Source organism: Pongo abelii, chromosome 6 (assembly GCF_028885655.2).
Source record: "Pongo abelii isolate AG06213 chromosome 6, NHGRI_mPonAbe1-v2.0_pri, whole genome shotgun sequence".
NCBI classification, from domain to species: Eukaryota; Metazoa; Chordata; class Mammalia; order Primates; family Hominidae; genus Pongo; species Pongo abelii.
The window spans coordinates 118,002,319-118,029,509 of record NC_071991.2 but is presented as its reverse complement, the minus strand read 5'-3'; the positions used below and the strand labels follow the sequence as shown (position 1 = coordinate 118,029,509).

The window sequence follows — 27,191 nt, the reverse complement described above, 5'->3', positions numbered from 1 at the left end:
CGAATGTGGCTCTTACTGTATCTATAAAGATCTGGAAAGTACAACAACAAAAAATCCTGATTCCTGATACAACAGTTGTACAACGAATTATTGCAGTTGTAACAGTATCTAGGTGCAAAGTTAAACGATAATGAATACTGAACTATCTGAACACTTTAGATTTACTAATGAGCATCCCCATGAGAAATACTGCAGTTCTAAAAGGAGTTTATTTGCACAGCCCACCATGGAACATGAACACTCAGCTTGTTGTAAGTGCACAGAAATTACCCCTTTCTACAATTATAGTTTATCATGCCTATTCTGAAGACAACATAAGGAAACTGAGATCACTGCTTCAAAGAATTCTAGCATGCATTATGATGGTTTCCTTCAGTCAATACAAATATGTTGTGTGAGTTTTTTTTTTCATATGTAATAATCTTCATCATAGCCAATGTTCATGGTTTTAACAGGAAAAAATTTTATCAAAATGTTTTCCATATTTTTTTGTTTTGCATTCAACTGGAACATTATGTTCAAAGATTTATTTTATTTATTTTATTAAAAAAGAGTTCTGATCATAAGAAGCATCAATAGGCGGCATTTCATTGTGCTCATTCACAAAGTCAAAGGGCTACAGAATATTACTCTGTATAACAGGTCAAACTGTCTAGAAATGCCATTTGGTGGTTTTATTCACATCCTTAAGATTGGAAGCTTTGTTTTTGTTTCACTACCAACCTTCTTGCTTTGCTGCATTAATCTGCAGAATATTTATTGTTTCTTCTTTCTTCTACGTTGAGATTCTTTTCACAGCCAGGGCTCGAATTCTCTTAGACCTTATTCCAATTGTCTTACAAAGCAGAAACTCTGACAATATTTCCTCCTGAGTACTCAGGAGATTCTGGCCTATCGTCTCCTTCTGGTGTGGTTACTGGAGGTGTAGGGATGCTTATTATTGCTGTAGTCACATAAGGTTGTTCACAGTTTAGTTTAACACACTCTTCCATTTTGGCATTTAAACTGGATCGGCTGATAGAAAAAAAAAATATTTAGGAAAGTAAGTTGTTTACTTAAAATTTTTTTCATACAACTGAAGAATATGTGTTGTAATGCTTATAAAAATATTTTAATTATCTAAGGAAATTATTTTGATTATTATAAATATAAAATATAATATATTTATAATATATAATATATAATATATAATAATATATTTATTATATTAATATAATATATAATATATAATAATATATATTATATTTATATAATATATAAATATATAAATATAAATATAAAATATAAAAATAAATTATTATAATTAAAAATATCAAACACCAAATCTTAATCTATGTTAAAGATGAACATAGTCAGTAATTAACATTAAATAAATTTCTAAAAGACAGTTTGACTTGGTTCCATCAAGTATTTATCAAACTAAATGTATTATAAAAAAATGTAAGAAAGAGCGAGCTTCAAGTAAGATTTGGACAGCCTGGGCTAAGCAAAGAAGTTTTATTTAAGGCAGACCTCTGAGAGGTTTGAGAAACCACTATGAAAGAGCCATATCACATTGATTTCTTAATTCTTTTGACCACAGAATATTTTTATTTTCATGTCTTTTTGGGATAGATAATGCCCTCAAATCTCTTAACTTAATGATGATCACATATTACAAAAATCAAAAAATTTATCTATTACTATCTAATACTTCAAGGTTTTCCCAAATGGTATTCTTGGATGAATTGTATACTCTATGTGGGGAAGGGGATAAAAGGGAAATGAGAGAGAAGAATATACACAGAAGCTTGAAACTAATTATTTTATTTTCATGGAAAACATAATTAGGATGTTTATGTCCTAAGATTTTCTTGCTAGATACTTTTCCATTGTCGACTTTATTTTATAAAGGATATAAGACTGCAAAGCTAAAATATCTTGAAGATAGAAGTCTTATGGCTCCTAATTTTAATTTTCTAGTCCCAGAGACATCCAATTTTTGTAAATCAACATCACCTGAATTCAGAATCCCATCCAGATTTCAACAAAGACTTCCGAATGCCAACAAAGAAGAGGACTGAATTTACAGACTCTCACTCTAACAATATATGCTGTTCAATTTGAAAACAGAATAAAATTATTTTGGCAGAAACTGATTTTTAATGACATATATTGTTTAAATGTACAACTTTTTATTTTTACACATTTGTGGTAAAAACAGTGAATAAGGAAAAGCAAAGGAAGAATATCAATATGGAAGTTTTACTTAACTTGTTCATAAACTAACCAGAGGCAAACAATTTTAGTACTTCACTTATTTTTTGTATTATGTTGATTTTGTGTTTGATATGGTCAAAAATACCTTTCTGATCAAAATTATATATTGATAGAAATGATTTGTGTAGGCAAAGTTTTCATTTTTACTGTTACAGAGAGTATGTTTGTATATTTTTACGTGCTGTTCAATAATGTTTAGCCATGTTGATCTCAATTTCATTTGACTCTTTTAGTAGTGTCCACCATCATTTCAGGCTATTGAATATATAACAGACTCCTGAGTATAAAAGTCCTTGCCCAAATAAGAAAAGGTTGTGGAGCAGAAGAGAGAAAGACACATTTGTGTGCACCCAATCATCTTTTCTTCTTTCGACTCTTTTAATACTGATATAACCACTACTTTTAACTCTTAATGGATATGCAAGCAGAACCATTTTCCTACTTGTTACGCTACCATTTTTGTCTGTTCCTGAACTATAGGAGCTAGGGATTTAGATGCCTAAATGTCACATAAGTGACAACATGAGTGCAGAAGACACACCCTGGGAACCAGCACAGGTGTGTAGACAACACAGATTAATCTCAGGTACCTGTTAGACAGAGGCGTTCTCTCCACACATCTGATCTGAATCGTGCTGAGTTCTTGTACACTACCTTGATGGCTTCCTGATACATTGGCATTTGGGATGCGAAAAGTTTTTTTGTGTCGTCGTGAACAGCAGGTGCTGGTGACTCCTTGTTGTGAAGACAGTGAGGGACTGTGACTTGAAGGACGATTAACAGTTGCAACTTCCATGCAGCTTTCTTCAAAGACTTGTTCGTCCACAAACTCATGATTCTGTTCCACAGTTGTAAGTAAATGAAGAAACAGAGAAGCACATTTTTAAAAATGAAATACATAGCTTTATTTTTAAAGCTCAAATATGCCCAAGTATAGTTAGACTTGATACAATGGTTAAATAAAACCATTTTCATAAAGATTGACATCAAAACCACTTCTTTTTGGCATATTTGGAAATAGCTCTGTAGTTAAACCTAGAGATTGACATCTGTAGGCTGATTTAGTGTCCCTTTATAGACTAACTTTATCTTGAAATATCATTTATTTATTTAAACATAAAATCTGGAAGGTATAAGCTAAGGAAAAAAAAAACCCTAAAAAATGCATATAGATAAAACCCACAGGGAAGTTATAAATTCCCACTGGCTTTATTTTTTAAAAAGGTTGAAGTTATGGAAAAGAGATTATTTTAATAGGATGCCCCAAGTTAGATTGTCTGTTATATATTAGCAAATATTTTCATATGGGATTGAAAACATTTCTAAATTAGAAAATGAGACCCCTAAGACACTATCCATTTCTTTATATGTTCCTCTAAAAATGCACAGTACAGAAAAATAAGACTTACTAGTTACATAAGTAAAATATAATTGTCTGCCAAATGTGTCACTTTGTGTTCGACCCAGAAGGGATTAGCATTGAACTTTTGTGGCCTTTTTTGTAATCTGCGTGATGTATCACTGGCATCACCGGCTGTACTCATGATCTCTGTATGCCATTTGGGGTTTTTCCGTCACTATTTCCTAACTTCCAGCCCAGTAGCAAATAGTAATAGGCATCATTTCACGTATCATATTTTATTGAAACGTGGTATCAATTTTGCTTTTAAAATGTTTGACAAAAAACCCCCTGAAATGCCTATGGAAGAATTTCACCTCAGAAATATAAAGGAAAACATTTTTGGTCTGAACTACTAGAGAATGACCTCAATTACTATTTTGTTTTTCTTTGCGTGGGTAGGGATAGTCTTATAATGGAAGGCTTTGCACATACCAAATTCCACTTAACCATCTCTCATCCTAAAATATGAGTAAAACAATTGAAGCAAGACACTGGCTAATAAGAAATAGATTATGTTTTAGCTACTCGTTTTGTCATTTCTTTGCTGAGACAAGCATTTTGAAATAAATGAAATTTAACATTCTACTCTTTAAAGTCTAGAGAATAATATAATCAGACAAGACAGAACTTCATGTTAAATATTAAATTTCAAAGAAAAAATGGTGCAGAAAAGATTCACAATCTGTTTCCTTCTCTTACAATGCATGGTTTCACATATCTAAGTTATAATGCATGAGATTCTAATTTATCTCATCAGTGATTGAAAGTGCAGGAGTCATTCTGTTATTAGTTACTGGGTACTTTTGTAGGTAGCATAATTTATATTAGTTGGTGTTAAGTGATTTTTGATTTAAAAAAAAAAGCCCTCAAAAAAGGAAAATACAGGGAACAAAAAAGATAGGAATAAAAATATTTTATTTATTTATTTATTTATTGAGACACAGTCTGGCTCTTGTTGCCCAGGCTGGAGTGCAGTGACACTTTCTTAGCTCACTGCAACCTCCGCCTCCCGGGTTCAAGCAATTCTCCTGCCTCAGCCTCCCAAGTAGCTGGGAATACAGGCTCCCACCACCACGTCTGGCTAATTTTTTTGTATTTTTAATAGAGACATGGTTTCACCATGTTGGTCAGGCTGGACTTGAACTCCTGACCTCAGTTGACCCGCCCACCTTGGCCTCCCAAAGTGCTGGGATTACAGGCGTGAGCCACTGCGCCCGGCCAACATTTTATTATTGATGTATCATTTAACTTTCGAATTTACCCTACTAGGTTATAGACCTGTCCATATCTTTATTTAAAAATGCAAGTATAATCATGTTAATACCTTCTTTAAAACACTTAAATAATTTCCATGAACTAAAGATCAAAATTGTCCACATGCCTGCACAGCCTAAAATTATCTGGACACTGCCTTTCCCTTCACCTCCTCTTTTGCCATGCTACACTCTCTCCTTCTGACTACCCTCAAATCCTTTCACTTCCTCCTAGGCTGAGTTCTTTCCTTCTTCAGGTACTTATATCACCTGTTAGCCCCTTCATTGCTCTGCCTAGCTAACTCCTAGTCACCCTGCAGGTCTCCACTCAAGTTCCTTCAGTAAGCCTTGCCTGACCTGTCCCCTCATGGCTCTTCCCTCTTTACTCTCTTGACTGCTTTCCATGTTCGCTGCTCTTTTCCAGTAACAGCCCTGTCTGGGGTTTTGTTTTATAAATGGAGGCTAAATGGCGGCAGAGGCCACACCTCATTTCATGGCGTTTCTTGGGTCTGGCTCGCTCTTGGGCACATAGCAGGCAAGTAGTAAATATTTGCTGAATGACTCTATTGGTAAATAAGTACGTGGACAAGCAATACTTTGGAACTGAGAATACAAATCATGTGTCACCCGAGAGTGAGTGAGCTGACATGATCCAAATATGGTGAAGATTTTGTTCTGCTCTGTGATTATCATAGATTATGACTCCTATTTACAAACTGGTTAAGAAATTGGTAGATTTGCCAATGAGGAGGTCCAAACGAGAGCTTCTAAGTGGAGAAATACAGACTCACTCCTTAGCACCCAAGGGCATACCAGTGATTACATGAGTCATTTTTCTAATGAGAATAGTTTCTATTATCCATCTCTATTCATTATGGTTGTGAATGAAACAAATGCTTATATTCCATTGTTCTCTGTTTTTTGTTATTGCAGCTGCTATTCTCTTGATCTAGATGCTAGGGACCCTCGAGCACCATTAATTTTCTTCTGTATAATCAGCATTTTAAGAATCACAGAAAATGATATTGTGTAGGATTTACTATTGGAAGACCACTCTTCATCTGCATTAACTGACTTCTTAGACTAGAGTTAAGACAGTGGCTAAGAATAAAACATTCTAAATAAGTTTCTAAAATACTTTCCAAATTGAAATGTCATTACAGTCTTTCAAAGTAATTTCAAATATTGTGGGGTTTTGGTCTGTTTGTTTTTTAGCATGTTTTCCAGTAATGCAGACAGTGAAATCACACTCGGAAGCATTAAGTATGCACAAAAGCAAATGGAATTACTATCAGAGAGCAAGGGAAGGCAGTCATGCTGTCTCCTTACCGTGGTTTTTTCCAGGCAGTGAAGCAGGTGGTGGTGCTGGGTTTCAAAGCTGGAGCCGGATTTGCTAACAAAAGCCTGCTCATCCTCTGAGGACTGTTAACAAAGAGAAGACAGAAGAGCTTTCTATTTTATTTGCAAACAACTCGAACCTCAGCTACATATTTCCACAGAGAGATCTGCTCTATTAACTGGCAACGTTTTACTTTTTTTTTTTTTTAACTAGAAAGGAACAAATGTGCAGTTCCTGTTAAGTTGGATGATCGGCATTTACAATTTCATCAAATGAATGGTCTGGTCTTTTAGACATGCCTCCTTGAACTGAAATTTTAAATCTCTTTTACTCATTCCACTAGCAACTATGTTTGTAAGATGGGAATCTGTTATGTTTTGATGATCAAATTTAGCGTAGTGCTTAGAAAATTTTGAAACCACAATCATGTGCACATTAAAAAAAGCTATTTTGTAAGTAAAGATTGGAATCCTAAATATTAAAGGAAAATTCTGGGGTAAAAATAAATTTTCTCAAATTGTAGTTTATGCCATATGATCTTCCTAACACTGAATAGTATTCCCTCTTCGTTATGAAGTAAAACAAGACATCATCTTAGCCACCCACCCCAACCCCTGACCCAAATGAACGTTAAGGAAGATAAATTTGAAATAAAATAGAATTAGGCATTTGAATTGTTAAGCCCTTTTTTTTTTTACCTTTACCATGTTAATAAGAGACAGTGTAGAAATATTGCCCAATGATGAATAGGCATCATGATTCACTGGCAGTATTTCATAGTGCAGTTTCTAACCTTCTACAGCCAACAAGGATGTGTAGGGTGAAGTTATAAAAAAAAAACAACAACACACTTTTGTTGTTTGGATAGCCATTGTCATAATTAGCCATAATAAAATTACATGGAAGTAGAACTAAATCAATATTAAACCAAGAAATTAAACATTAAAAAAAGAGATGTAATTGATTGTACCTGCAGCTGATTACTGAGTAAACCATTCCGTTTGCTCTGCATGTAAGCATTTGCGCTTCCACTTTTGGCTGCCCGGATCCTGGCCAGTCTAGCTTTCTATAGGAGAAGAAAAATAAATATCCCATTAACATTTATAAATTGTTTCCTTAAAACACTGAATGAACTCTTGTATAATCCTATTGTAAGTCTAGGTATTTTAAAAGTAAGCCAGCTTTTCAAATGCAACTATTGAAAATTACCTCTCTACCATTTTAAGTGCTTTATTTCAGTTAATATTTATCAGTAAAATCAATGAACTACCTTGGAGCTGGCTTATGCCTTTAAAAATTATAATTAAGTCTTTACAGTAAGATCAAGTTATTTCATTATTGTTTCTTTCAATTCTGTCAAAATAAAAATAGCAGTATTACTTTACTTATATTTTCATTTATCCCGATCTGAGTAACTTAATGAAATGAAGACCGGTAGCTCAGGAAACCAGCTGCCAACTCCTTTTCGTTTAAACTAATGTCCTTAAAAAAATTAGTAACTAAGTACCAAGAACTGATTGCCTTCCTTCCTTCCTTTCTTTTTTTTTTTAAGAACCATTATTCATCTATATCTTCATCCTCCAATATAAAATTATATTTTTGCAATTATCCTTTAAATTAGCCAAGGTAGATCCCATGCCAAACAACATGGACTCTCTCTCTAAACAAACAAACAAACAAACAAACAAAAACAACTCTGAATTTATCTACTTTGTCTACCGGCACGGGTCCACACAACTGTATGTGCATCTGATTTGTGTTTCATTCTTGAATTGGCTGAAATGAAGAACATAGTGAGCCTATCCAGAGAGATTTAAACATTGTTTTTCATTTTTAAAGCATTTTGTGTGTGTGCGTCTGTGGAGAATATCCTTCAATGTAGAGGGTTTAGGTGGCCAGTTCAATTGTTCCTTTAAGTTACAGTGAGATCCCTAAAGTGAAAGTACTAAGGATCTGGCTGTGTAGCCAGATTTCTGATATTCCATTCTACTTTCTAACTGCTGTTGTTGATGTGCATTTAGACCGTCATGGAAAGAGTCTCGTTTTCCCTTCCTGGAGAGCACTATTTTGGTGACCATTCTATTTGTATTACATGTAGCTAGCAAGTGTATATAAAACAGAGACTGGGATGACTTAGATAAGTTTCCTGTAATCTTATCTCACAAAACTCCTTCTTTTTCCCTTCTAAACAACCTAGAAAAATACTATCTTTAGTCTCAAGTCCTGGAATGCTCTTTTTAATAAAAATTTTAAAATTATCTAGATTTTTTAAATGAAAAATAAATATATACATATGACAAAATTTTTAATACTACAGAAGTGCATGCAAACAATTGTCTCTGACCCTGGAGCCATCCCACTCCTAGGCTTCAGAATCAATCACTGGTAATATTTCTAGAGAATCCTGTGAGAAATTTGCTAAGCATAAAAGAGCAAGTAGATATATTCACATGTATCTACATTTTTATTATTTTTTATATACATTTTTATTCCAGAGAATACTCCTCACACTCTTCTGCATTTAGTTGTGTTTTTAAATTACATCTTGGAACTCCTTCCATATATACATATAAAGATCCACCTCATTTTTTGTGAATGTATAATACACCATGGTATAAACAAATAATTATTTATTTACCAGGCCAACTGCCAATTAATTTTTAAAGCATCTTTGGCAACTATAAGCAAGGCTGTCTGCTTTGAATATGATGATGAGCTTATCAACAAGACATATTTCTGAAAGCAAAATTATTCCTGGACCAAAGGGAGTGCACGTGTGTGTGTGTGTGTGTGTGTGTGTGTGTTTCTTTTGTTAAGTCTTACCAAATCTCCCTCCAAAGTTATTGTACCAAGATGCCTTTCACACATATCATTTGAGAGTAGCACTGAGATGTCTGAAGCTCTCAAAATCGCATTAAGATATCATCTGTCTTTAACTCCACCCCTCCTCCCTTCCTTCCTAAATTTATTCTTCCTGTGTGCTGATTCCAGGTTAAAATAATATACTTTGTACAAAGACCATATTTATAAATGATGAGAAAATTAGACAAATTTCATTCTTTGTTGGAAACATAATGTTTAGATCACTCAAAATACTGACACAATAGTAGAGAATGAAATTGGAAGGTAGAAAAATTTTAACTTCAAAAGCTTGGCTGCAGTTTCAGGATTTCAGATCAGACTCAGTGAAACAGTAGCAAGTGACAAGGACATTTGGAAACAACTCAGAATTAGCTTAATAATTCAGAAATAAGCAATTTATATATTGGTTTCCAAAAAGGGATTATTGTTGAAATTTCAGTCTTAAAGTCTCTTTAGTCTCCTGGAATATTCATTGCCTTTCTACTCCTGACTCCCAACTCCTCCCTCCCTCCCTTCATTCTCTAAGCATTCAGCAGCAGCATTGGGTAAAACTGTTTTCTTTTATTAAGGAAACATATACATTAACCAAAAATACTGTCCAGCGAAATAAAATGACACATATTTCTCATCATATAATGGAAAGCCTACATACGGTAGCAAACACTACTGCAGAAGTAGTTTTAAGCTTAGGGAAAAAGAAGAAGTTGCTTTAGAGACAGACTATTCATTTTTGCTAAGTCATGCAGTGTGTTAGAAAAAGAACTTCCCATCTCAATTTCAATCATGGCTTTTCTTTGACCCGACTACAATTCCATAGGAGTTAATTGGTTTAATTGGTCTTTCGGAGCACCACAACAAATGCCTGTTGAATGCTAGCCTTTATGACTTGTGATTACCTCTTTGGTTCCAGCAGGTAATTGAGGGAAATTATTTTACAAAGATATTTTAGGAAATCATTTTACTTCTGACCCACTCAGTATGACAATCTTGGCAGCACCAATTATGTAATTGGGAGGTTAAAAGAAAGCCATCTGCTGGTAAAAATAAATGTATTCCTTTCAGTGTCTTACCCCCGACCCTTTTAGGACACACAACTTCTGGCATGGCAAAGTACCAGCAAATAATATGAAAGTTAGAGAAAATTTTCAGTAAGTACTTTATCTTAGCTGTATGAAAAGTAGGAGAATTCTTAAATTTTAATTAAAGCAAGGTTTACATTTTCAGTGTAAAAAAAACTTTATAGTTATTTTCAAATAATTTATTTGCCTTAAATGGTGATGGTGTTTGGAAAAAAAGTTGTCTGTCTCATAAACATATTCTTCCTATGCATCCCAATTCTTCATAGCTGCAGTGTTTGTCTAATCATCTAATCTTAGCAGGATTTCTCAAAGTTGGTTCCAAGGAATTCGTAAGTGTAGTAAGTAAAATCTAAATCAAACAGATGAAGCAAATGACTGGTTCTGTGGTCAAGAAAAGGCTGGGAAATGCTGAGGTGTTGAACAGGTTTCTTTGCTCTTGGGTTCCTCACACCATGTGACATTGTGGATGATCACTGTGAGAAGAACAGGGATATATAATCTGCAAATTTCCTCAAACAAATTTGACATAGAAATCTTGTATTGTGAAGTACTCACAGGCTAGAATGCAGTGGAACACAATGGGTTTTATCAAGTAGATTGTTTTTTAATTACACCAAGTGACCTAAACTTTATAGGGTATGTTGTGGAACAGAGGGTGGAAGTCAATCTGAGAAGGATCTATAAGCCAAACACCACTGAGACATTGATTTCTTTAAACGGTCAGTCATTTCTAGATGAGGTATGAGGTAGATTAAAGGAATTTATTGGGCCATCTTGTTACCAAATCATAAAATATTTTGACAAATAAAGGTATCCCAGGCAGACTTAAAAGTGAGGTAAAGAAGGTATTTCTCTTTGGTAATTCCTTATTCCTCAAATACCTGCCTCCACACTCCCTGTAACGTGCATTCTGGAAATTATGCTTACAGTTGTTTCTTTCATTTAAGGATTAGTAAAATGTCTCAGTTGGAGGTAGCATAGTAAACTTTATCACCTTTTAGAAGTTTAAGGCATTTATTGGAATCTTTTCACTTGCAAAGAAAAATAACTGTGCTAGAAATGAGACAAGTTAGTACCAAACAACAATAAAAAGAGAGGAAAGAAGTCAGTGGCAGACAATGCAATATTCCTAGGTCCAGAACTTAGTTAATCCTGGAGATGGCAGGGCTAAGCAGAAAAAGGGCTAGGATTTGGGTCAGTGGAAGAGGCTAAGCAATGAGAGGTGTACAAGAGGATTCCATGTTGGAAGTGGCGAGAACTGAAAGAGGATATAGGAGGGCATCCAAGACCAAATTCTTAGGTGGAATTAGGAACTGGGTAATTTTGTTTTTAATAGTAGATAACCTAAGAGATTATTCTCAGGTTCTAGCAAGTAGTTATTTCTTGCTTTTTCATTATTCTACTTAAAAAAAACCTTTGATTTGGACATTGCTGAATGTACTAGGGAGTGGTTCTCAAAATGTGGTCTCCCAAACAGCAATATCAGCATCACCTGGGAATTTATTAGCAAATTTTCAGGTTCTAACCCAAAACTACAGAGTCTGATGTTTTGGGAGTAGGGCTCAACAATCTGTTTGTGTGTGTGTGTGTGTGTGTGTGTGTGTAGAAGCTTTCCAGATGATTCTAATGAATCTAAAGTTTGAAAACCACCCTAGCAAGGTGTGGTAAATGGCAGACTACATATGGGTAGTATCTTTCTAAGTCAATGTGAAAATTTTAATGTGAAAATTAAAAATATTACACTATACATTGGCTTATTGATTCTAAGCTTCTCACTGCATTTAGAATTATCTATAGGAATATCCTAAAACATTCGTAGTTCAAATAATACTAGAATTTTATTGCCTTGGACTTTAATCACTAGGTTTGTGAGCATGAGCAAGTTACCTGTAAAATGGAAATAGTATACTTCCTTTGCAAGTTGATCGTGAATATTACAAAAAAAAAACCAGATATAAAACACCTGGGACATTCTAGAAACTAGTGAGGGTTTTTGTTGTTGCAATTAGTATTATTAAATTATAACTATAATTACTACTGTGATTATTATATGATAATTACTCACAGGTTAGCCTGTGAGTGTGCAGATGATTAGGTGATGTGATCCATATATTAAAAGAGCTGCTTCAAAATGTCAACCTGCCCCTTGTCATTGCATTAATCTAGTTTTATTTTGGCTAATACATTATACTCAGTAAATATTTATAGAATAACTATGAGAATCAGTAAATCTATTAAAATATAATTACCAATGGTGAGAGTAGAGGAGAGGTGTCACGGTTTAGACCTATACCCACCAGCATGTCAGTATTTAGTTAAGACTTTATCAAGGATTGATAGAAATGGGGTAAACGATGTATTCCCTGTAAATGGCAGAAGTGGGTAGCAAAAGTAGGAAGAGTACTTGCAAATGGAAGAACTTAGAAGAAGGAAAGTATTTCTGATGATGATGATAGGAATTTTCTAAAATTAATATTGTGTCTATTTCATGCTTTTGCTTGGTCTTGGCGTGGCAATCGAATTAAACACCAAAAATATGGTCTAAAAAATCATTTTGGAATATTACTTTTATTAGTCAGTTTGACTGATGTTTTTACTGAATTGAATGCTTGCTTGAGTGAATTAGCTGGTCATTTTTGCATAACTTTAATATTTGGCACATAGCCCAGTCCCAGATAAATAAACTGTCTTAGCCTAATGGGTGTTTGTTCTGCTTTTTTTTCCCCCAATCTCTTGGGAAGAAAAATAGAAAATATCCCCCGGTAACTTATTTAGTTCATATCCACTGTTCTTTCTTAGAAGATTATGTTCAGTTTATTGGTCACAGTCTACATACTGGACATATTATACTTGGTTATTATATTTGACTTTATTAATCCAATTTTTTCAGTAGTAAAACTCTAAAATTCATTGCATTATGGCAGAGACTAAAAATATAGCAAATATTTTAAAGATACCAAAAAGCATTCACAAAATATACTTTTCAATTAGTGTACTTTTAGAATGTCACATTATTTACTTTTGATTTCTAAATGTATTTTAGTATTTAATATTTAGTAGACCAAAAGGCTTCTAAAATATTCTAAGGTTTTCTTTATTGATTTCTTTGTTGCAGATGACAAACTCTGAAGAAATACAGGTGTTTGGGAAATTGGTTTATCAGAAATTTACATTTGTGCTTTCTATAGTTTTCATACAGTTGGCTCCTATACTAAAGGAGAAATTTCTAGAATGGAGATAGATGGGTGGTTGAAAGTTAAACTTTTGGTAGGATCCTGTTATTTTAGACAATGCGTATTTGTACTCAGTAGAGGGACTGTACTGTATGGGCAGCATCATGATTGTGACGCTTGAAGGTCCCTGGTGGTGGGGTCAGTTGTGGCTGAAATCCCTTTACCTCTGCTTGCCAAGGGTATGTATTCCCTACATAAGACTACAACTGTCCACAGGGTGACTTTTTCTACTCCTCCTTACTTGTTAGATGATCAGTTCTCTATATCCACGTTGACTGGACTATTTCTAACTCTTCTCTGTAATAATTAAAGGCTAGGCATTTGTCCAAAAATGAAGGGTTCCATAAAGCAAGTAACTACAGAGCTTGAAAAAGTGATTCTTTGCTAAAGGAAGATCTTTGACAGTGGGCATAAATTAGTTCTCTGGACAAATATGCTGTGTGGCCACACTGATTAACTAGAACTTTCCAAAGACTGACTTTATGAGATTGTATACTTTACTTAAGAGGCTGACATTGTTCATATGCGTGCTTAAGATCCCGTTCTGGAATTACCTACAAAGCCAGTGAATAACTATACCAAAGTCTCTCATGATATTTTGTAGTTATAACACATCACCCAGGTTTTGCATCCACTTTAGTCATGATTATGAATGGTTTTGGATATTTTTTAAAAAATGAATCTATCCTTAAAGGACAAAAATATAATGACCATGAAGAACGCTGGAAATACAGTGCCATAAGTCCAAAGGAAACTACAAAAGAGATTTCCAAGATTATTTCTAAGCAACAAGGGTCCTGCCTCTCAAGGTGACTATTTTGACAAAGATTGGGGAAGGGAAGTATACTAACATTTACCTAGCTTTTCTGAGAGGCACCTTATCATAGTGTTTGTGTATATGAACCTGGGAGCCAGACTGGCTTGGATGGAATGGTGGATCTCCAACTTAACAGGTATGTGACCTTACAATTGCTTAATTTGGGGGTACTTGAGGATTCCCATCTATAAAATGAGGATAATAATGGTAACTAACACTAGAGTTTTTGTGAAGGTTGCATGTGTTGACTCAAGTTTAACCTAAAGTTGCCTCCTTACATATTTTAAGTTTAGCTTAAAGTTTCTCTACGCATAGTGAACTGTAACTTATATGGAGGAGTAAACAGACTGTAACCCACTCTTGTGCCAACCGCTGAGTTTTGGCCCATCAAAGGGGTCCAACTGTTCAAACTGTGTTCAAATAAGGCAAACGCTGAGCTATAATCAGTACAACTGTTTCTGTACCTCACTTTTGTTTTCTGTATGTCACTTTCCTTTTACTGCCTGTAAATCTTTTTCTACCATGTGGCTGTGCTGGAGTTTCTGAGCTTACTCTGGCTTCAAAGGCTGCCCAAATCATGAATTGTTCTTTGCTCAATTAAACTTTTCAATTTAATTTGGCTAAGGTTTGTCTTTTAACATATGAATTCTTTTGTGAAAAACATTAGGCTAATGTCTGACACATGTAAACCATCAGTAAACATTAAATATTGATAATATGATGTGTTTATATAAATTTATATATACTTGTATATAATCTTAATCTTATTATTTATTATTTTCCCCATTTTATAGTTGAGTGTACACTATGCTTATTCTTAGAGGGATTAATTACCTGGCATGAAGTTCAAACAAACGGTAAGCTGCTGGGATGAGAATGAAATTCAGCTACAGATGATCAGATTACTTCCTGTGTCAACTATGTAAAATATCTGAGACACATCTTGGTGCCCTTTAATAACCCTCATCTACTGGAACCAGCTTGACCCTTGATAGATAGAGACTCAATGAATCAGATCTAGAAATCTGAGTTTAATAAAATTTGCCAAGAATCTGTTTCTGATTTTGCTGTCATTAGTGCTGTTCGTCAAATATTTCTTATTTTCTGCTTCTGGCCCCACAGTAGAATTGTATTTTCCTGCCCACTTTGAAATTAGACATTGCTGTGTGATTTGCTTTCGTTAATGCAATACACAAGAAAGTGACTCAAACCACTTCCAGGAGGGACATTAGGAAGCAGTGTGTGATTCATCATGCCCTTTACTCCTGCTGGAGTGACTGCAGAAGTACACTGTCAAGATGGACTCTCTATTCTCTGGACAAGTAATGGACTTGTAGCATGATTCAGAAATATTGCTTATTGTTTTAAGCCACTGAGATGTTACGTTTCTTTTTAGTGTAGAATAACCTACTCGGTCCTGATTGATGCAACTACTGACCAATCCAGAGCACTGAATAACCATTAAGAAATTTTAAAGCTCATTATAAAAAGTGGGAAGTGCTAAACCATGGTTGCACAGAGTTGAATACGCACCTTTTGTGCCCTTCGTTTGTCTGCTCGTTGATTCTGGTGGTAGATGCGACTGAAGTTGGATACAATCACTGGAACGGGTAGAGCAATGACCAAGACCCCACTCAGCGAACAGATAGAACCAAAAATCTTCCCTGCTATGGTTTTTGGCACCATGTCACCATACCTGGGTTAAAGAAAAATATATATATATATATTGTTTTAAGTCACAGAAAGACATTTCTACCTGAAACAAAGAATTTTTTCCTTTAAGTCAAATGATTTTTTGGACATATCTGTTTCTACTTTGTGACTATAATATACATGGCTTCAGACTTTAATGTCAGAAATTATAAATATCTGAATATAAAAATTACCTTTCAACCTTGTAGAAAGTGATTCTAACATTAAGGAATCTTTTTGATTGCAAAATATTTTAAGTCAGATAATGTAATGATAGCTCTTCAATTTTTCCTTTATATGCTGTGACATAGTTCTTTACATTTGTTTAATACTCAATAATTCTATGCTGAAATTTAGAGTCTGGATAACACAATTTTCCACTTAGTTTTTTCAACATTCAATTGGTTATGAAATTTAAGTAGAAAAAGTAGCACATCACATTCCTTTCACCAGATGTCATCATTTAAAAAATAAACTTTTCAAGGTCCCCATTAACCTTCACTTGTGAAATCTAATGGCCATTTCTCCATAAAAATCTAACTCAATCTCTCATTTGTAGCTTATTAGTTGACTATTCTCTCCTTGAAAGACTCCTTTTATTCTTGGCTTTAGTATTAGAAAATATTCTTATTCTCCCTCCTACCTCATTGGCCACCACTTCTCCATCTTTTTTTCTGCCTCCCTTCCCCTTATCTGATTTCTAAACCTTAGAGTACTTTAGGTCTCAGTCTTCAGTCCTCTTATCTTCTCCATATAAACCCACTTCCTATGTGACTTTGTCCAATCTCATAGCTTAAAACTATCTCTATGCAGCTGATGCTTTTGATTTATATTGACAGCCATGATGTCTCTCCTGAAAATCAGATTCATATCTTGAGTGGTCTGGTCTGATTATTTCTACCTCTGGATGCTTAAGAGCCCATTAAAATTTAAATTAACCAAAATGGAACTCTTATTTCCCTAGCTTCCTCTTCCTCTCTCAAATCTTTTCCTCCCACAATTCTGCCACCTATAATTAAACAGAACCACCACCATGCAGTTGTTCACACCAAAATTGGAAGAGCCATCGCCCTGATTGCCAGTATCAACATTTCGTCTCTTAGCTGGTCTTGTTGTCTCTGGGCAAACCAAATTGTATCCCATTCAAGTCTCTTTATGACAATAAACCAAACCATGGTCATTTCTTGCCAGAGCCATAGATATAGCTTCTTACCTGACTCTCTTTTCTACATTTACCACTTTCCAATTCATGCCAACATAGCAGCCAGAACTTTGGTTTTAAAAATGGAGATTAGACTACTGCTATGTTGCTTAAACCCTGAAATGGACTTGAAACTGAAATAAATCCAAACTCCTCAGTTTTGCCTCCAAGGGCCTACCTCATTTAGTTCCTGCCTGTATTTTACACCACCTTTCACCAAGCTCACTGGCCTCTGGCCACACTGGCCATCTGGCCTTCTGTTTTGTGTGCAGCCCCCAGATGGTGATTATTCAGGGTGCCATTTAAATGTCTCCCTCCAAGTGATTTTCTGGCCACCTAATTCACAGTAGTCTTATTCTCTTCCCTAATCATTCTCTATAACATTTCCTCATTTGATTATCTTCAGAGTACTTATTAACAAGTAAGATTTTCTTATTTATTGATTTATTTTTTCATTCCTCATCCACCCTACTGACATTAGAATGTAAACTTGCTAAAGCAGGAGCTGTTCTACTTTGTGTTTCCTGAGCATAAGGCCAGCTCCTACTACATATTAGTTGAATGAATACACTTTCTCTTCTTTACTGATGGAGACTTTGTCTAAGAGTGCACTCCCAGGGCGGGGTACAAGGAGGAGTGCTTTCCATCTTACTATTGCAGAAGTTATCCAGCTGTGTCTGAGCTCCAACTACTCCATGCTCACTCTGGGGCTTTGGAGAGCTCAATGCTCAGAGAGTGTAGTCCTGAGAGACAGGGATCAAAGGAACTCACATACTAGAATCCATACTCAAGGGAGTTTAGGAGGAGTTGGGGTTATATTGTATCTTGAGAGGTAGCCTAGGCAATAGTCACTCTAACGTTGTTTTGTGGGAAAACATATGTGTGTCAATATGGAGATGGAGAGGAATTGGCTGAAGAAAAACTGTTGAGAGAGACAGAAGGTGATACTATCTAGTGCCACAATTAGTGACCCTATTCTGAGCTCTGGTCCTTTGATGTGAAGATCCAGGTACTCATTCCTGTTGGTGTTTGTGGGTGATCAGTAGTTGGGCTAATTTAACATAGCTGAAGCTCCCACAAGGCTTTGGCACCAGAATAACAGTATTAATTTATAGTACAAAAATAATAACCTAAGAACCAGAATGCTGTGTTCATATAAAACATGATCTCCTTCTATCTGGGAAGCTAAATTATAATCTAAAGGTTATGTTAGTGAAGAAACAGTGAAAGCTAAAGGAATTTAGAAGATGATTTTTAAAAGTCTTGGGGATATTCTTACTATAGAGGTATATCAGTGGGATTGGAAGTTCAACTCCTTTTTATACAATGCTGTGTACATATGAGCCAAATTATGTATCTGTCACAGTTCACATTGAATGTCCAGTCATATTTTATACACAATGTTTTTTCTCTTTGCACTGAGTATGCAGTAAGCCCCAGAGAAGGCACACACACAGACACACACACACACACGCACACGCACACACACACGGCTTTTAAAAAAGGGATTTGATTTTTAATAAAAACTCAATTATTTATTATGGCTAAAGAATACAAGGACTGAGTCCATGTAATTAAAATAAACCTTTTAAAATATAAATATATAAACTAGCTAAGTGAATCCATCATATAGTTTCTGTTGCCCTTGAAAGATTTTTAAAAATCATTGTTTATTGTTTACTTTTTGTATTCTAGGTTCACTATGTCATAGGATAGGCAAGCTTAGCATACTTGCAATTATTAGAGAAAATTACGAAAAGTAAGGAGATACACCAGTTTATTGAAAGGCAGCAAATTCACAGTCTAGAAGGATTCATAAGGTAAAAGAAGTTGCAGATACATAAGTGAAGCTTCGTGTCATAAAGCTATGCTAATCTACACCAAATAAAATATTTATTTTTTAGCTCTACCATCTTTGTTTTATAATCCAACATTCCTTCACAACTGAGAAAGCACAGGTGAGTATTTGCAAGGACTGGGCAGGACTGCAATGATTATGGTGAGAAGAGGAAGGGGGCACAAAGTGTTCATCAGTGGGTACATCTCTCATGTTTATACTCTTGGGTAGAGACACAGAGTTTCCCCATGTTATAGCCCGTTAGGATGGTCTCCAAGGCTCTGCTGTTGTGAGAGAAAGCAGAGGAGATGGTAAGAGAATACAAGGAAGTAGAACAGGCAGGGGTGCTAAGACAGTCCAGGCTGTCCTGCAATTTCTCATGTAAGGACAGCCTGAGCCCTTGGCTGGTTCCCATGGAACACCAGCTGCCTGCTTCCTCATACTCCTTGGTACAATTTACATTACTCTCTCTGTCCTTCTCCCTGCTCCCTTTACCAGTTTAAAGTTGACTGCTGTTGATATTTGTAATATTTTAAGCATACCTCACTATTTGAATATGTTGGAGAAGAGCAAAAAATATAGTATGATTCATGTCTGTTTTTACATTACTCATTTTGTCTCTCTTCTCATTTAGTAGTGAACTGGAGAAATGGAAATGGGTAATTTTTATCTGCAAACTTGTAATTAAGCACAGAATCTGCTAGGGATGGGATATATCTCATTGGCAAAAGCAGCTGCTTTTCTTTGTTTAACAAAAGATCTTCTAACTAGTATTCAAACTCATAGCAAGAAGCAAAACAGCATTATACACCTCAGGAATCACATCTCTCTGAAATTCCGTGGAGGAAAGGCTTAGAATAGAAAGCTTATATTGAGAAGTGACACTTACCGTGGTGAAATGATCATTGAAAGTTTAAGTGTTTCTAAAATACTGCCACCTTTTAATGATTATTTATATCCTAGGCAACTTGGTTTCCTGTTGGTACTTTATTATTTACATTCACTATAAAAAAAAATACATCTCATTTTTCCTGACTCCTTGTTTGTAAATTTATGCTAAGCCCAGTAGGATTATTTATTTCATTCTTTCTGTTTTTCTTCAGAGTTTTATATTATGTACGCAGTCTTTGAAAAATCATTTCCCAAAAAAGTTACACCAAAACATGACATAATGTGGGGTTTATATTCGTATATATATTTTTTCTGTATTTAATAAGATTGATTAAAAGACTATAAGAAGCCCCTAAAGTCTAAGAAGATAAAGAATGAATTCGCAAAAAAGTAAGAAGGAGGCCGGGCGTGATGGTTCACAGCTGTAATCCCAACACTTTGGGAGGCAGAGGCTGGTGGATCATCTGAGTCAGGAGTTCAAGACCAGCCTGACCAACATGGAGAAACCCCATCTCTACTACAGATACAAAGTTAGCCGGGTGTGGTAGCACATGCCTGTAATCTCAGCTACTTGGGAGGCTGAGGCAGGAGAATCTCTTGAACCCAGGAGGCAGAGGTTGCAGCGAGCCGAGATGGCGCCATTGCACTCCAGCCTGGGCAACAAGAGCGAGACTCCATCTCAAAATTAGAAAAAAAAAAAAAAAAGAAGGAAACAAGAGAATATATCATGAGAGAATAACTATCAAATATTTTAGATAGAACATTGTTAATTGAAAGGAAACTTTTCCCTATCCTCTTCTTTTCTTTCTTCTTTTTTTTTTTTTTGAGACAGAATCTCCCTCTGTTGCCAGGCTGGAGTGCAGTGGTGCCACCTTGGCTCACTACAACCTCTGCCTCCTGGGTTCAAGCGATTCTCATGCCTCAGCCTTCCGCGTGGCTGGTATTACAGGCACACGCCACCACACCCAGCTAATTTTTATATTTTTAGTAGAGACGGGGTTTCACCATGTTGGCCAGGATGGTCTCGATCTCCTGACTTTGTGATCCACCCGCCTCGGTCTCCCAAAGTGCTGGGATTACAAGCATGAGCCACCGTGCCTGGCCCCCCATACTCTTTCTACTCTCCCCTGCTTTTAAGTTTTCCTTCTTTCTCCTATATTTACTACGTCAGTAGAGCCACCAGTTTCCTTCTGCTCCTTTTTCACCCTGGACATCTGCCAGACCTCATGTTTACGGCTCCCTTTCTTCCTCATATCGGTTAACAAGGTACAATATGGAAGTGCCTTTTGCATAAAAATGTTAATTATAAATTTGCACACTTCCCAAAAATACTGGCTAAAATTTTATATTTTGCCAAATATTGAAGATTATTTTGGGTGGAAGACCAATTCCTCAGAAGAGATTTAAGTTTTGGCTATTAAAGATTTCAGTCTCAAATATTAAGAAAAAGTTTCATGCAAAGTTCTTGAATTCTGGCATGCACTCTACTTAATACTAAATCTGGTGAAATCTGATTAATTCAGGCAGACAATGCATCCATTCATCCATCTATCCATCTTCCTATTTATCAAGTAGTATTGATAGGTTGAAAATATGCATAATTTTAAAACATAATTCATTGTAAACCAAATGTTATTGATACCTTACTAAATTTTTCCCTGTTTAGTATTTCTTCAGAAGTTGCATGACTAGAGTGTGGCTGTCTTTACATCTCAAATGGAGAAACATTCCTTGAATTTTCTTACACCATCTTCAAACAGTACTGTTAGCTTCCTAGTCCTATTCATATAGTTTCTATTTTTTTCTCTTTTTATTTGATGGGTATAAATGTATGTTCATTTGATAGAGTACAAATGTTATATAAGGCAAATCTCCCCAGCTAATGCATGACTTTCCATCTCTGAAAGTATGTCCCACACATACTAAAAGAGAAAACAAAAGTCATGTAATCGATAAATAATCATGAAGATAGAAGAGATCCTTGTACAACAGGAAGAAAATTCTGATTTTAAAATAAACCTTGATGCTTACTGTAACTCAGTCTCTCACATTATCTTTTTCATTTTTTACAAGGAAAAATTGTGAATTACTAGGTATAAGGAATAGAACGAATGAACAGATCTTGTGCAGGTGCACAGAAGTTCAGGAGCATTCTGTACATTGTATAGGGAAGTTGCTGGTTCAAAAAACACTGCATTTCAACTACTACAATAATTAAAAGAAACTCACATGGGACATAAATCAGTATTTGGAGTGTAAGTATTTGAAAAGCAGGTATCTTTTAAAAAGTTAGATGAAAGTAAGTAATGTGTATAATGCCCTGGTGAAAGCCGTTAGTTGATTATGTGTGTACGTCTATGTGCATTTAAATTATTGACCTATCCTTTGAATTTTTCCCTTTGACCAGAGTGTTAGTCTGAGAGGTCTAAGAAACAATTTCTTCTGACCTGGAAGCTGGATCACTTTGTAACTAGTAATTCTACCACTTAGGATCTGAGTATCTATGTTATTCACGGATTTTCTGCCATCAGCTTGGTATTCTAGAAGGATCACAGTTTGATGGATAATTTTTATAGTAGCCGTAATGTTTGCAAATAGCAAATGACCTTTTTTTTGAGTGTTGTTACATAACACCTGCTTGTGGTATTGAACTTGTTTGCCAGAGGGGCCCTGGTATTACTTCACAATAGGCAGATTTCTCTTTGACATTTTAAAATCGATATATGCCTAAAAAGTTGCCTTGATTTTGTCTCCACCTCTCTTGCCTGGAGGATCAATTACTATACGATCAAAGCCCAAGAACATTTTTTTTGATCACCTAATGTATATAGTTGTTTAAAGTATTCTGTGTTATTTCTTGTTTCAGCCAAATTATGAGCTACTGTTAACTTTTAACAGTGTATTTTAAAAAAACTCTTTTCACTATTCACAGCATTGATAATCTTAATTAGTGCCCACTAAATGAAAGCGGAAGCTAGAGGATTCCACACCCTAATTAGAGATTTTTACCTCGGAGTCTATGAACTTTCAAGGATTGCGTGGATAAATTCAAGGGAGTCAGGGAACTCCATGATACTATATGTTTTCATATGCATTTTCATGAAAAGTGTTTTCACAGCTGTTATTAAATTATCCAAAGTGTTATAGCCCAAATAATGTTTAAAACTTCTCATTTGAATACTTAAGATACTTAAGGGAGTATCGATGTTAAATATTGTCAACATAAAGGGTCTGAACTCACAGTGCACGAAGGAATTGTTGAAAAATATCAGCATTATTTTATAATTGCAGAAAAACCAAATACCCACTAGGGGGCATAAAAACCTAAATGAAAGTTTGGAAACAAACCAGGTCTTTGCTGGTTTTCACAAGCTGAGAGCGAGAAAAGTATTTCCAGTAAATTGCCTATACCGATTCCTTATCTTTTGCCTGCACACATGCAATATTTAGGATATATTTTGGGCATCTTATTCCTCTGGAAATAGTTGACCCCTACCCCACAAATTTCATACATTATCTATTTTCAAGGTGTTTCCAAAAAGAGCTAAAATAATTCTGACAGCATTTTGTGTTTCTTTTACAAAGATAGGTAATTTTCTGTAATGCTAGGTATCTCTAAGGCACAATTTTAAATAAGAAACCCTTAACTAGGACCCTTAGTGTGAAAATTACATGAAATTAAAGGATTAAGATTTGTGTATAGAAAAGAAGAAATCAAGGAAAGAACCAAGATGATTTTAGCACATCTACTCAACATTCTCAACATTTATACAGTAAACCCTCAATGTGGGATTTCAGCAGGGCTTACTGACTGCGTTCTTTAGCGTGTGCTTTTTTTAAAAAAAAATTCTTTCCTGTTTCCTATTTTTTTCCTCTTGCTTTTAGCCTATTATATGATTATGGCAAGGCTTTAAAGGTTATAAATGGAACATATGATTTTGACCTAACATTTTAATGAAGTGTTTTTTACCTAAATGAATGCCATCAGTAAAAGACTATATAGTCTCCTTTACAGAATATTTTATATTCAAAATATGACTTTCAGAGCCATGTTTTTAACACTTTATTCCTCATTTTATAAGATTATGATTTTTAAAGAAGTTATGAAAATAGATATACAACTGATTAATGAGAGGTACACATTAAAAACAAACAAAAAAACCCACTAGGGACTGGCTTTCCCAGCTGTGGAGCCACCGGAAATATTTTTCTGTGCTTTGAGTTCCTAGTCTTTGTTGCCTGGAGCTATCCTTTCACTCTCACATATCTGTGAGTCTGGTCATGTCATTCTCCTGCATAAAAGCCTTCAGTGTCTCTCCATCACCTGCAGGAAAGAGCCAAGCTCTTTAGCATGATAACCACAGCTCTTCATGACTTGGCCACCTCATCCTCCACTGCTCACCCACATACACTCCATAGTCTCACTGGAACAAATAACTTTCTATTACTGGAATGTACTATGTCTTTCCGTTTCTGTATGTCTTGTAATACTGTTCTTTCCAGAATATTCCTCTTGGCACTCCTACTGCATAAATCCTTTGAGTAATTTCCAATTTACACTGATGAAGCTCAAATGTCAATTCTTATTTAAAAACTTCCTGACAATTTTATCTCTATCCAATAAGAGTATCCACTCTCCCTTTGCTATGCCTTCAATGCTATTTGCAACTGAGAGAGTAGAATTAGATTTTTACAGGCCTATCTTCTCTTGCTAGGTCATGAGTTCGGTGAGGTCAAGGATCATGTCATTGTTATAAACCCAGGTCTAGCACAGACCTTGTCCAGTGCTGAGCAAATAATTGGAACTCAAGAAATATTTATTGCTTAAATACATCCTTCAGGGAAAGGTCTGAAGGTAAACAATACATATGGCAGGGAGTGAGGGGAAATAAAGGTCTCTTCCTCTTTTTTTCCTGAACCAGATTTCTTATTTTTCCCCAGGCCCAACACCATGTCACCATCTCAATTTTTTAAAATTCCTCTCCAATACTTAGACCAAATGCCCAGCATAACCTGGTTCTACACTGTTTATGCTTCCTGCTTTTTATACTCAGAGAAATCCATTTTTAACCTAGATGATTTGAAATGAAAATAGAAGTGGCAAGACCTGCCACTTTTCCAGTTTCTACCTGTTTTCCATGGTCACATACTTAACAAACATGAATCTATAAATCTGGCCAGAATTTGTTGATTTTAATTTTAATTTTTTTAAGAGACAAGGTCTCACTATGTTGCCCAGACTGGAGTGCAGTGGCTGTTGACAGGTATAGTCATAGTGTACTACAGTCTAGAAATCCTGGACTCAAGGGAACCTTCAGCCTCAGCCTCCAGAGTAGCTGGGACAATAGGCATGTACCACCATGCTCAGCTTGGCCATCATTTTAAAATACAAATAACTCCAACTTGGCAGATTTTGTCCTCTCAAATATCCAACAATTCAAATAAATATAGACTCTGTTCTCTAAATCTCATCATCAGCCTGTGAAGTGGCTGAGTTGTTCCATAACCATCTATTCTTCTCTTGGATGCTACTAATCTTAGATAGTGAGCACTGGCAATTATCTGAAAATTCCATCGTGTGGTAGTTATTTTTCTTAACAAGATCCTCTCTGGTTAAACCTTGTGAGTATATTGAGGGAGACATGTTTGTCTTCCAACAGAAAAAAAAATTAGTCCATCAAGTAAATCAAAGTCCCAGTGAATGCCTGATCACTTTGGCTTTGGGCTGATGGCACCAGCTTCCCTAAGATGCATGTTTTGGTTTTCCATCCCAAGAGGTTTCATCTTCAACACTGTCAGGGCTGCTTTCACTCTGGGGACTTTCTTTAGTTACCTGTGGCCATTGCTTCCATCTCTTCCCGGCCTTTGAAAGGTAACTCTGTTGGATGAAACTCCCCACGGTGCATGGTTCCAGTCACTGCTGCTGCCCTGCAGGCTGTCACCCAAGGAGCCAAATTCCTTGCCACTTTGACAGTGCTGTTGATAAGCCTTTTTTCTTATAACCAGCCACCACTCTCACTTGCTGACACCCCTGAAACTGTTCATTGCTTACAATCTATTCAAAGACTCCTAAGTGCCTTTGCCAGGGGAAGACAGAGAAGCTGGTCCCCAGGTGTATGCCTGCAGTGCCAGCCTTAGGGGAGAATGTCAGTTAGGCAGCCTTAAAGCAAGAAGTGCAGCTATTTAATTCAAATTTTTTTCCCCCATGTGAGTTTACACAGCCTAAAATCCATTAGCTATTAGAGGTCTCATGGCATTTTTAAGTTGTATTTACCTATTTTATTTTTGACTGTACTTTTAAAATTACCTATGGATTATCCAGTAATGACCTAATACATATTTTATTTCTAATTCTGCCAAAGAAGTCCTGATAATTTTGCCACCTATTATCTACTCCTTAAGTATCACAGAAAAGAATGCACAAAATTCTAAGTGCCTGGGAGATAAGACTTGGCTCTTTATTGTGGCAGAGAATTAGGCTCCTTTTTGGCAGCAGCAGTGTCTGACTGAGATGATGGTACCATGAGTGCAAGTCGTATCCCTCCTGGCGGGTCTGGCCATGCCTATATTATTCCTGTTCCCAAATACTTGACATGATCTGATGGCAGTTCTATGAAAGGCCTGGTGTTCTCACTCAACTGACCACTCCAGGTAGGGCCTAGGCTTCTCCTGTCCTGTGTTGGAAGCACAGGGCCAGCTTGGAGTTTACCATGAGAGGGCCATTTCTTACCACTCATACAGCCAGGTCATGGGCTTGCCTTGTGTATTAGTCCATTTTCACGCTGCTAATAAAGACATACCTGAGACTGGACAATTTATAAAGGAAGGAGGTTTAATTGACTCACGGTTCTACCTGGCTGGAGAAGCCTCACAATCATAGAGGAAGATAAAGCAAGAGCAAAGGGATGTCTTACGTGGCAGCTGGCAAAGGGAGAGTGAGGGCCAAAGTGAAAGGGGAAACCCCTTATAAAATCATCAGCTCTCTTGAGACTTATTCACTACTATGAGAACAGTATGGAGGAAACTGACCACATGATTCAATTATCTCCTACCGGGTACCTCCCACAACATGTGGGAATTATGGGAGCTACAATTCAAGATGAGGTTTGGGTGAGGACACTGCCAAACCATATCACCTTTTTTCTTCTTTATGTGTGCACTTCTCTGCTTAGTCACTAACGAGGGACTTCTTCCCTGCTAACGATTCCAAAGTTCTTTAAGTATAAATAATTTAATATGATGATGCTTCATGTAAATAGTCACAGCTGTTTAAATATAAAAGGAGATGAGATTAGAGAAAATGTGATTTAACCTCCCAAAGACAGC

The 27,191-nt window shown here is 35.8% G+C and overlaps 1 protein-coding gene across 1 annotated transcript in view; it reads right to left on the bottom strand.

Moving 5' to 3' along the window:
- Window positions 1-492: 492 nt before the first annotated feature.
- The window catches only part of KCND2 (potassium voltage-gated channel subfamily D member 2), a 482,527-nt gene continuing 455,828 nt past the window's right edge, over window positions 493-27,191 (bottom strand). The window contains 5 exon segments of the mRNA NM_001133760.1: window positions 493-1,014; window positions 2,850-3,097; window positions 6,244-6,336; window positions 7,224-7,319; window positions 15,778-15,940. Of these exon segments, the coding sequence (NP_001127232.1) occupies window positions 837-1,014; window positions 2,850-3,097; window positions 6,244-6,336; window positions 7,224-7,319; window positions 15,778-15,940 (778 nt within the window). The 3' untranslated portion in view covers window positions 493-836.